Here is a 12,279-nt window from a genome sequence, read left to right on the forward strand (position 1 = left end):
GTATGTTTTTTCTGTCACAACGAAAGTCACAACTTCACTCCTCCCTCTTCAGTGTGATAGAATGAAAGTATTATTTTTGTATAGTAAGTGAGCACTACTTCCCCTTTGTATATTGCCAAGTGTATGAGCATTGCTACTATTTTCGTGTGTGTGTGTGTGTGTGTGTGTGTGTGTAGTCGGTATACACTCGACATATATATATATATATATATATATATATATATATATATATATATATATATATATATATATATATATATATATATATATATATATATATATATATATATGCATTTGTGGATATAGTGTGTTATATTCTTACGCTTTCATGTGTGTATGACGTTGTTGGTAATTAGGTATACTGTCAACATTCCTAACCTTTTCAGGACGATAGTATGTTTGTGCATGTGTTAGTATTCCTGCTATTATCATGGATGTGCGTATGTATAGTGAGCAAGTACTCCTGCCCTTTTCGTTGGTTGGCAGATATGCCTTAAATAATATTTACAAACTATTTATTGCATTTCCCGTTGTACCTACAATGTCGTCATTCTCAATGCTGGCCTAATTGTAATTTAATTCCTATTGTCCAAATAGTGTCATTTCTATTCCCATACTGTCCCCCTATAATATTACCACCATAGTATAACCATGTTAAAGGACGCCTGAATATTAACATCAAAATGAGTTTGCTGGAAGAGATCTGTGTCGCGACTGTGTTTCTAGTCATATTTATCCTTTAGATTATCTGATTATTTCCCAATATATACATGTTGCGAGTAATTTCTATTATCCGCACTGATGTATAAAGAATGACGATTTTTTGTGCCCATAATTTTTTTGCCGTCTTAAGAAGTGACGATCATATTTCCTGAATTGATACACGATATTATAATTTTTAAAAGCAGCTCTATCTGTATTTCATACACAAGATACATGCAGCCACATTATAATGAGTATAGTTTCAAAGACAACATTGTTCGCAAACACAACGTGTTAGATCTTGCTAAATGTATAGCGGTATATCAACAAAAAAGGGTAGGACTAAACTAGACTGGGTGTATGTTGGGTGTATGTCGCTCATAAATACTCAAGGCACCTACCGTTATGTTTATTGTGCCGTGGCGGATGGTCTTAACAATTATTTGTCTACCTTCCCTTCAATGACGTGATTTATATTCAGGAGAGAAAAAGATAGGTTAATTCTTGGAAGAGAAATCGGTGTAACGGTATCAATTTAGTTTAGTGTTAAGTCGAGGGCTTTATACAAAATAGAGGAACTACTTATATTATGACTCTGACAATCTTGGAGAAAATGACATCGAGATTCATGTCCGCAAGTATTTGCATCATCATAGGTAAGTGAGTATGTGAACGTTATTAGATATCAGTTTGCTTGAAGTGATTAAATGGTTTTCTCTAACTTTGTATCCCATCCTCTGTGAATGGCGTAAAAGTACCAGTTTTCCAGGGGAACCCAACATCTTGCCCCAGTTTATATATATGGTGACCATCTGAAATCTCCATATTTTGTCCAACCGAGGAAAACCTTGATAAATTCTGAGCGGACCAATCACATCATTCGAGTACCATAATTGTTTTTTAAATTGCGCTCTCTCTCTCTCTCTCTCTCTCTCCTTGAGACACACCGCGAAGACAATATATGGCAAGCTATCGCGTGGATTGCAGTGCTGACTTACGGTTTATTCGTTTTTGCTGAATTTTTCGCATTCGATTGAACTGGTTTTTGTGACCATGGTCATCATGAACAGGCTTTAATAAGAGTATGTACTCAGTCAAAATACATATCTCTGTAATGTCATTTTGTTCAACCTTTTAGTGTCAAACATTGTCTTGTATCGGCCTTTTTAAGTTGGATGAGATGCATTTGGGGTGAAACCAATTCACTTTGCGAGGAAGCTGGATGACTTGTAAGTATTGTTTTGTAATGTTCCTTTTGCACAAATGCCGTGTTGTTCAAACTATTCGAGCACAACGCATGCGTTGAATTGACTTAGTATTGATACATTGTCCTGCTATACAGCTTAAGATGGAGACTTAAAGTCTCCATGTGTCTTCTAACGTCCCTGAATGTTCTCTTTCCTCGGGCTAGTCAAAAAAACTATATAAGGATGAGGATTAATGTTCCTATTCACACTCTTTTTAAAAAGAATTGTCGATACTGTTGTTGCCAATAGTAGTCCAGCTGATGTCCGTCATACTATCTCATAGTGTTTAAGAAAATACTTCACTATATCTCATTCAATAGTTCCCCGTGACGTAAAGTTTGCAATAAATATATACTTTTTTTCATCTTGTCTCTCCCGTTCTACTCCTTGAGGAAGAGTCAACAGGAAATCAGTAATATGTTCATCCATTATTTCCTCATGTGTCTTCTCATCATCGCCAAATATGCTCCTCAATTAGGTACCTTACACTTTCAGAGTGGAATCGTAATTATTCTTCTTTACCTCAATAGACAACACTTGCACACGAAAGCGCGTTTGTGGGACTGAAGAACAAATAATGAAACACCCACCACAGTTCCAGGCTAAACAAAATAAAATTAAAATAAACTGGTCCGAAGTGTACTCAGTTTAGGCCCTGTACTTTAAGTTATGAAAGTTTATCAATATACTGACACCTTGTATAAACTAGGCAATACAAATTAAAACAACCACCCACAGGTTGTCTTATTGTCTTCATGTCGTCATTTTATTTGCATTTATACTGTGTATGAAGTGGTCCATAAAAAACAAATAAAAAAAACAAGCAATACAAGTTTCATATGACCATGTTATGAAAATGTATAAGTGAATTTCTCATGACTCTCGAATGAATAAAACTAGTTACGTCTGGTTGTAGAGCACATATCAAATAAGTGTCTTCTCTTAACAGTTATTATCAATCTATAATTTACATAAATGAAGGGTTTTCAAATTTACTTCCAAACATTTATGGAGATCTTTATTAACTTTTAATAACCTGATATCTTATGTTTGCTATATACATTTAATTATTTTTATTGTGTGATTGACCTTTGTCCATAGCTGAGGAGCGGAGTTTAGACCTATCTGACTAATGTCATTTTTGTAAACAACATTACATAGCTACTTTTGTCTGAGATTGTATATTATTTATTAAGATTATTATTAAAAGTAAATGTTTACTTGATCTTGTGCTTTAGATACGGCCTTAATTTTTCTGACATTAGAACATTCTAGAAACTAATACTGTTAAGAGTTTAAAGGAAATTTCAATTAAGCTGACCTTCATCCTGGTCTTCGTTTTGTGACTTATGTTTTATATTGTGATTGTTTATATCACAATTACTCACTCCTAATTTTAACATCAGTATGCTCGTAATTAATTTGAGATAATTTATTTTTGTCAGTTTTTATTGGGATAACAAAGTAACCTTCAATTCTAGGACTAAACCACTACTTTGGAATTATTGTGAATAAATTTAGAGACATTTTGGATTTATCATTGTGATACATCAAGACTGTTATCACATCAACACTGTTACAGGATATTGGTACGTTAGCACAATACAATTTGAAATTCATTCGGAACACCACTGCAATTCATGTCGAATACTCTATATCTTTTAAACTTATGATAGAAAAATTAAGACTTTGGGATTTAATTCACGTTATTATGAGTTCCTTTTATATTTTCATTTTGTTTTAAAGGGACATAAATTATGTTTTGAAGTTTAGTAAATTTGTTTGTTTTTTCTCTTTTCTGTTACTGAGTTTAAAAACGTAGAGTTGTAACGTGTTCAAGGGTGCTTGTGTACTATCATTCTCTTAGTCCATTTTTCGACCTATGTAGAAAGTTTAAAAGTTTCACATTTCACACATATTAATGCATAAATCATATGTTTATATTTGCAATCCATGTGTAGAAATAAGTTGTAATTAAAAAAAAATAACCACCACCTTCTCAAGTGCTAATATTACTAGTACTATTATTTATTTATTTATTTACTTACTTACTTACTTACTTATTGTAATCACTTGACTATTCTTATAGGAACCAATAAATGACAATCTGAACACCATTCGGTCTTTCCCCTCAGATTTATTATGCAAAAGGTCTGTAATGTTCCAATTGGAATTTATTAAAACCTCTAATTTCAGGATCTTTGTTTAAACCTGTGGCTGCTGGATCATACTGCTACAAGACGACATCATCTTACGGCATAAGCTACTATACGTATCAGTATTGTGACTACGGCTGTTGTTATGAGTACACGTCGTCTCCATGCTGGTAATACAGTTTTAACATTCTTAACTCAGTATCGTGTAATGTTTCGGATTTCAAGAAACATATAAAATTGACTAAAAAATATTCCTGATGATGTAATTCAGCAACATGCTACTTATGTATTGCCGGTGAGAAAACCTGTAATATATTTGTCGTAAAATTTCGTAGTTTTCTCTATTTATGAAATCGTAAGGACTAGAAAATATTTTGATTACATCACGCACCGCCTAAGCATTAACTGGCAGACACAGCTAATATCTGACCAATGCGTGTGTGTGTGTGTGTGTGTGTGTGTGTAAGAGGATCAAAAAAAAATACAGGTATGTCTTTCACAGAAAAAGTGCCCTCCGGTTTAGAAACTGTCAGTAATATGATGTTGTAGATATGCGCTACTGCCGATGATCGTTATTCTTAATAGTAGTAGTAGTAGTAGTAGGGGACAGATAATATATAATTAGCTCACCCATACGAGGTAAAGGAGATCTATTGTTCTACCATCACAATTGGGTATCGGCATCCACATATTTCAAAGAAGCACATTGTACAGACTCGTTGCACATCAATCATTGTTTTCCCAAGTCCTCGTTAGCAGCCTAAAGTGGATTTGATGGCAACTAACCTTTGTATAGATATGGCTTTAGTAGATCTTACTGCGGGTTTATTTGGGGGTGGGGGGTGGGGATATGTCTTTTGTTTCCTTTAGCTCTTGGACACAAAAGATTGTTGGGATGTTTGATACAAAAAACATTTCCGAAAGAAATTGGGAAACAGATGCATTTTGATAAGTACTGATTGCTATTTCAAAATGAGATCTCTGTTGCCCATAGTTCTTACTCCTGCGATTTTTTAATGATGTGTTTTAAGTTCATATAAGAGACGAGACACAAAACGTTATAACAAGGATGTATTTTTGCTAGTACCACTCTCTTTCAACAGTAACAAAATAAAATATAACCCTAACGTATATTTCACGCTTTATTGTTTTTGTTTGAGATTTTGCGTTTAGTTTATGACCAAATAAGGTTTTTTACTTAAGTAATGAAGCTTTGTCTGATTTAATATACTTTTATCGGTACTTTACTCATGCTACAAAATCAAGTCTCTGTGACATATATTTCACATTTCAATTACTTTCCTAAAACTTTTCATTTAAGTTCATTTCCTTTGGCAATACTCATTTTAGACCCAAGTGCTGTTTGTAATAACTTATTTTCTTTACAACATTATTTTATGCTTACCTCTACTTTTGATATTTATAATCAAAATGTTCTGTAATTGTTGTTTTAGCGAATAGTGAAGTCTGTAATATTGGTTAGTATGTCTAAGGTAAAGTCACTGCAGTCCTAACTGGTTTTCTCATGAAAATTCATCTTTGCAATCGCATCTGGACACTACAAAAAGCTTCGCAAAAGCGAGCTGTGTAATGAGTGATAACATTCTGTATTCACAGCTCCATTGATATTGGCCTCATAGTGGGCGCTGTGATTGGAAGTTTAGTTGGAGTGGCTTTGCTGATTAGCGGAATATGCCTTGTGATCCACTGCTCAAAGGCACACACCAGACGGTCAACGGTGGTTGTCCCACAAGTTGTTACTACCAGTAAGATATTCTATTCGCAATCATTTCCGTCTGTCTTCTGTATCAACATATTCTTTACTCGCATATTTATAGGCTTTTCTAAGGAAACACGCATTAGGTGTCATTGCATTTGATATAAATCTTCTTGAGGATTCGTGGATCCGCCTTTGCAAAATGTTTATATCACATCAAAACTTTGTTTTAGCCTTTATTTATTGCCCGAACAATTTCGAAAACGATGCAGCTGTTGTTGGATATGTTATCGTGATGAAAGGATATGACTGGAACCGTGCTAAGCATGCCCCATCTACTAGATTGTCATATCATATATAAGTAAATCTTCGTTTGGTTTGCCTGAAACTTTTGATATTCCTTTTTGAATCTTTCCATACCATAAAATATACGATTTTTTTAAAGATTTAAATATCCACATGCATTAGTGCTTGCTTAGATTTCCAAAATGTTCGTATCAGTTTCTGAATTTATTATATTTCTAAAAGTTAAAATAGAAAATCAAATACAGTCAATTCCTTTGTTTATTTTCTGTTACATTGGAATTGTGTAAAAAGTAAACTATCAAATTCCGTTTATTTTGTTTTTTATGAAACTTAAATAGTTTGCAATTCTTGCGTAAATTGAATTGTTATCTCACTTTATGTACGGGATTTTTACAGATACCCAGTATGGGCAGCAAATGCAGCCCATGGGCTACCAGCCATTTTACCAGGGTACGTAACAACTTATTCATGATAGATAATTAAGCATGTTTAACTAAAATTATACTTCATTGTAAACATGATTTAGCCTTTCACAATATTATGTAAAGCTGAATTAAATACGAAGCAGTCTCAGTCCTAACCATCGAACGTGTTCTTTAATTATCAGAAATATTTAATAGCTGATTTAGTTTTCAAGTGCAAAGTTGATTTGCAGTTTTAAACTGATCATTCATTTAAAAAATAATCATGTTCTGTATTTACACCATCGTCTTGGATAAACAACAGTTCCGTAGCTGTTTGCCCTCGGCTAGCTAGTTGTTAATTCTTTTAAGTAAAACAATATCCCTTATTTTCCGCGATATTTTAAATTCGTCCTACGCTATCATCTTAAAGCAAGATTGAACGAGCAAGACACATGCTAAACTTTAGTTGACAAACATATATCTTTAGACCAAAATTTGTTTTATTTTATTTTATTTAATTTGTCATCGGAATCATACAAACATGCAAGATTAGATGTGAGTTTACCTACTTCCCAACTAATCAGAGAATGATGCAATATTAGTCACAAGAAATACTGCAAATGACCAAACAAATTTGTATATGTTTCAAACTGAGATTCCATTCTCGGCAAATCATAAATGAGCTTTCGGAAAATAAACACTAATAAACACAGACAGAACAGTAAACAAATAAAAAATTATCAAGCTAAAAAGCTATTCAGCTAAATATCAACCTAATTAATTATATAATTAACAAACTTACTCTCTTGTTTACTGATGATTTTGTTGTTCTCCTTGTGTATGTTTCCAATTGTCTCTTGTAGACTTCATATCATTGTGTAAAGTAGGACCAAAACTACACACACACACACACACACACACACACATATATATATATATATATATATATATATATATATATATATATATATAATCAGAATCTTTTCTTACAGCTTCAGTTACTACTTATCCTGTTAATCCTGCATATCCTGCATATCCTGCATCGTCAGGGCAACCAATACCCCCACCTTCATACCAGCCACCGGCAGCGGAACCATTGCCTCCGCCCATATATGTTGAAGGAACACGCCCACCAGCTGATCACCAGAACAAATAGGACAATGATTGTACTGATTTCTTTTTTTTTTTTCAAGGATACTGTATGACATTTTATTGATCGTTCCTTTTTGCATCTGCCTGGGAATTATTGAGGTCAAATATTTAATTTTGTAAATGTTCTTAGCTTGAAATTTACTAATTGTTTTTCTTTAAAAAGATACATCTTCAAGAGTCTAATTTCAAGAGACCTTATTCATAGTAACCTCTAACTAGATTCGTTTTTAATCCATTGAATTACGGTATAATCTTGAAGGTGTACTCTGTAAAAAAATCATTTACTTGAAAGATTGTAAATATACATGAAAATAATGGTGTACAATTTCAGTTTAATAAAATGAAGTTAAATTAAAATCTTCATTCATGTTTGAATCAGTCAAACATTTCAGATTTTTTCTAGTAAATATGACATTGAATTTGATCCCTAAATCACAGATTTGATATTAAAAAGTCAAGTCAGTTAAACTTTGCATTTAGGTCAAAGAATACTTGTAACACACAGTTATAAAATAGAAGTGATTACAGATTTTAACATCCAGTTTGTACGCAAGTTAGAAAAGCTCTTTCCAACAAAAACTGTGTGACATTCTGGTAAATATCTTCTAACACTCAGTGATCTTCACTGCCTTTGACTGAGATTATGACTGGCATCCATAGCAAACAAAAACAAATTATTTTGTATATGAGTCTCTCTCTCTCTCTCTCTCTCTCTCTCTCTATATATATATATATATATATATATATATATATATATATATATATATATATATGCATGTATGTATATCCAGTATTACATTGGTCCATTGGTCCATTACATGTATATCTCTTATATTAGTGCGATGACGGTAACGCCTAATTTGTGAGTGTCGTATTTATACTGGAAACAATAATTTCTAACAGAATTATGTACATTTTCATCCGTGTATGTGCAAGGAATAAAATTCCGATATAAGAGAGCATTTCTTATAAACGGGGGCTGGCTGTGATTTAATGTCTTTTTGACCATATTCCGCATGAGTTTCACTGTATATTTCAGTCTGTATGTGCCTGGTAGCAGAGTGATAATATATCTATATTGAGTTATACTTATTCAGAGAAGCGTGCATTATTTTGTATTTTATGTGTGTCAGCTGTGCATATAAAATGATTTATTTAACATTTTCTTATTATTCAAAATGCATGACATTTGAAATAAACCGTGCTTAAAAACAGTGTTGGACAACTTTGTTTCTCCATACTTTCAAATAGGCACTCATGTTTGTACGAAAAAAATAGAATTGTTCTCCCACTTTCTGTTTTACTTTCAAAATAATCTGCGCAGAGTTCACTATCAGGGCCAGTAGAGCGAGAGATCACAATAGCAGAATAAGTTCCAAACAATTCCACTGGCCGAAAAATGCATGATGGCTGGATATGTATTCAACTAAGGAACATTATCGACTGTGAAAACACTGTTCAGCTGCTTTTGGATTAGATATCGGACTGAAATTTGACGAGCTCATATCTGAGCATGTGGAAAGTCCCTGCAAGTAACTCCAAATTAGAAAAGACTGTCTTTCACTCTTGTATCCTTACTTACTTCAACTACTGTCTCTTATCAAAGCATTTTGACAAACCAAGCGCGTGTGTCATTTCTAACTTACGTCACCGTTTATAGATTTGTTACGATTCAGTAATTATTTATTTTATTTTAGAAAATCTGTATTGGGAAGATAATTCTCAAGCCGAGTAAATACAGCAAAACAGAGACCTGTAAAGGACAAGTAGGGGAAGACAATAGCAAGTACAGAACACCAAATGAATAGATGGGCAGAACATTTTGAAGAACTGTTAAACAGACCAGCACCACTAAATCCCCAAGAAATCCACCCAGCCAACGCAGATCTCCTCATAAGCTATGACAACCCCACCAGAGACGAGATCAGGAAAGCTATCACCCAGCTGAAGAACGGCATGGCAGCTGGGCCTGATGACATCCCAGCAGAAGCCCTCAGAGAAGACCTAGAGGCTTCAGTGGAAATGCTATACCCCCTTTTTGAGACGATCTGGGAGGAAGAAGAAATACCAGATGACCGGAAGGAGAGATACCTCATCAAGATCCCAAAGAAAGGCGACCTCAGCAATTGCTCCAACTACAGAGGAATCACAGTCCTGTCAGTACCAGGGAAAGTCTTCAATCGGGTCCTCACGGAGGGGATGAAGAAGGCTGTCGACCCACTGTTACGAGACGAGCAAGCGGGCTTATGGCAAAACAGATCGTGTACGAATCAAATAGCTAGTCTTCGCATCATGGTCGTGATATCGTTAGAGTGGAATGCTTCGCTCTACATCAACTTTGTCGATTATGAGAAGGCATTCGACAGCGTGGACCGAGAGACACTCTGGAAACTTCTTTGCCAGTACGGCATCCCAACCAAGCTTTAGAACCTGATCAAGAACGCTTATAACGGAATGTCCTGGAGAGTCATTCTTGCAGATCAGCACACATACAACTTCCTAGTGCGGACTGGCGTGGGGCAAGGCTGCTTGCTATCGTCGTTTCTCTTCCTTCTCGCCATCGGCTGGATTATGAAAACTTCCACCAATGTGCGGAGAAATGGAATCCAGTGGACGTTTTGGAGTCAACTTGAGGACATAGACTTTGCCAATGACCTAGCGCTCTTGTCCCACAGTGATCAGCAAATGCAGGACAAGACCGACTTACTGACAGCCACATCAGCACAGGCTGACCTCAACATCCACAAAGATAAGACCAAGATCCTTAAGATCAATTATGTCAGTAACAACCCAGTCACACCGCATGGAAGTCCCTTGGAAGAGGTGGAGTCATTCACGCACCTGTGAAGCATTATCAACCAGCAGGGTGGCACAGACGCAGACGTCAAGGCAGGGATCGGAAAGGCGAGAGTAGCTTTCATACAGCTCAAGAACATCTGGAGCTCCAGAGAAATTTTCCTTGACTACCAAGTTCAGACTGTTCAAGTCCAACGTGAAGTCAGTCCTATGGAGAACCACCAAGTCGACCGTAAAGAGAGTTCAAACCTTCATCAACAGCTGCCTAAGAAGAATTCTCCAGATCCGCTGGCCAGACAGCATCAGCAACGATAACCTGTGGCAGAGAACCTTCCAGCTTCTGGCAGAGGACTAAATCAAGAAGAGAAGGTGTGGATGGATAGTTCACACCCTACCTAAGCCGCCAACCAACATTACCTGACAGGCATTGAGGTGGAACCCTCAAAGCAAGCGGAGAAGGGGCCGACCAAGAAATACCTGGCGACGTGACCTTGAGGTGGACATAACTAAGCTGGGTTACACTTGGAGTCAACTCGAGGGAATGGCACAGGACAAAAATCTTTGGCTATCTTTTGTGGATGGCCTATACCCCGGGAAGGGTGACGGGCAAAACTGAACTGACGAGTAAATGAACATTTAATTTTGTACAGGCGTCATTCCTACTGAACCGTACTCAAGGGACTTGGTAGAATGAACTAGTTTCGTAAAATGGTGCATTTCAGTTTTTAAATATGAGTGAATTCTCTAATTATTCTTACTTATAAGTGTTAAGTAATTTGGTGTAGGAATACCTGTGTGTATTAGATCTGTGGTTTCTGGTATAATGTACGTGGCATGAAATACCGATCTACGGCTTAAGATTGCTTTCTGATCAATCATACCATTGTAAAGCAATGTAAACTATATATTAGCCTAAACTTAGAGTCTCATGAATGTGTAGTCCTTAGTGTGATTCAAGGAAACTTTTGTATGCTACTGTTTAAGAATCCTTCAGTTGACAACAGCTGTTGTTTCCAGGTCCTTGTAAATCCGGGAAACAACAACCTGGCGCCAAATCCACACATAGAGTTCAAATGTTTTGATTTTGTTTTGGCTCATCCTTGAAGTGAATTTGCACTAACTTCTTTAAACCCCTAAGTGTTTCAGTATTTTTGCAATAAGAAAATACTCTTTCTTGTGCTAAGAAATACAACCCTACCATTCATCTATGACCTATAACAGTTCTCACTATGATAGACTGATTACAAGAGCATGCTTACTTACATTCCTTTTAAAACGGTTTCAATTTATTGCCTAGACTTTTTGAAGACTGCATATAGTATGATACACTAGCTGATGGGAAACCGGATATACATGTTGTCATTCTCAACAGTGAAGCATATTCGAAGCAATAAAAAAGATAAATGAATATAACTGTCTCATTATTTGACTATATTAGCGATGTATTCACTTGCGCATGACAAAACCTATCCAAAAGTTTTAAACATGATAATACATTTTGCACATGTATTCGTATTGAGGCCGAATCTTAGAAAACGTACAAGTTTCTAACTGTCAAATTTTTCAAACGGATTGAGAATCTACTCAGATAACAAAATGTATGCATCTGGTGTTTTGAGTGTCACTTATTTAGGCTTTCTCTGGGGAAAATATTTTACCTGAGATATAATCCTCGAAGTAGATATTTTACAAAATATTAGGCCATTCCCTTTTGGTGTAATCACTCTTCGACCCCGCCACCGCCACCCTCCACCAACGCCTGCACTCTTTATATGTTGTCCTCTTGCTAAAATTTAATT

General features: G+C 35.5%; 1 protein-coding gene across 1 annotated transcript; it reads left to right on the forward strand.

Annotated features, from left to right (window-relative positions):
- Positions 1–1,077: 1,077 nt before the first annotated feature.
- On the forward strand, positions 1,078–8,898 carry LOC149789021 (uncharacterized). Its single transcript, XM_089975183.1, has 5 exons — positions 1,078–1,358; positions 4,146–4,275; positions 5,723–5,871; positions 6,525–6,578; positions 7,525–8,898. The coding sequence occupies exons 1-5, from the start codon at positions 1,292–1,294 to the stop codon at positions 7,686–7,688; spliced, it is 564 nt and encodes a 187-aa protein (XP_089831309.1). The 5' UTR covers positions 1,078–1,291; the 3' UTR covers positions 7,689–8,898.
- The last annotated feature ends 3,381 nt before the right edge of the window (positions 8,899–12,279 follow it).

This window comes from Sinohyriopsis cumingii, chromosome 11 (genome assembly GCF_028554795.1).
Source record: "Sinohyriopsis cumingii isolate HCF-2022 chromosome 11, ASM2855479v2, whole genome shotgun sequence".
In the NCBI taxonomy this organism is placed as follows: domain Eukaryota; kingdom Metazoa; phylum Mollusca; class Bivalvia; order Unionida; family Unionidae; genus Sinohyriopsis; species Sinohyriopsis cumingii.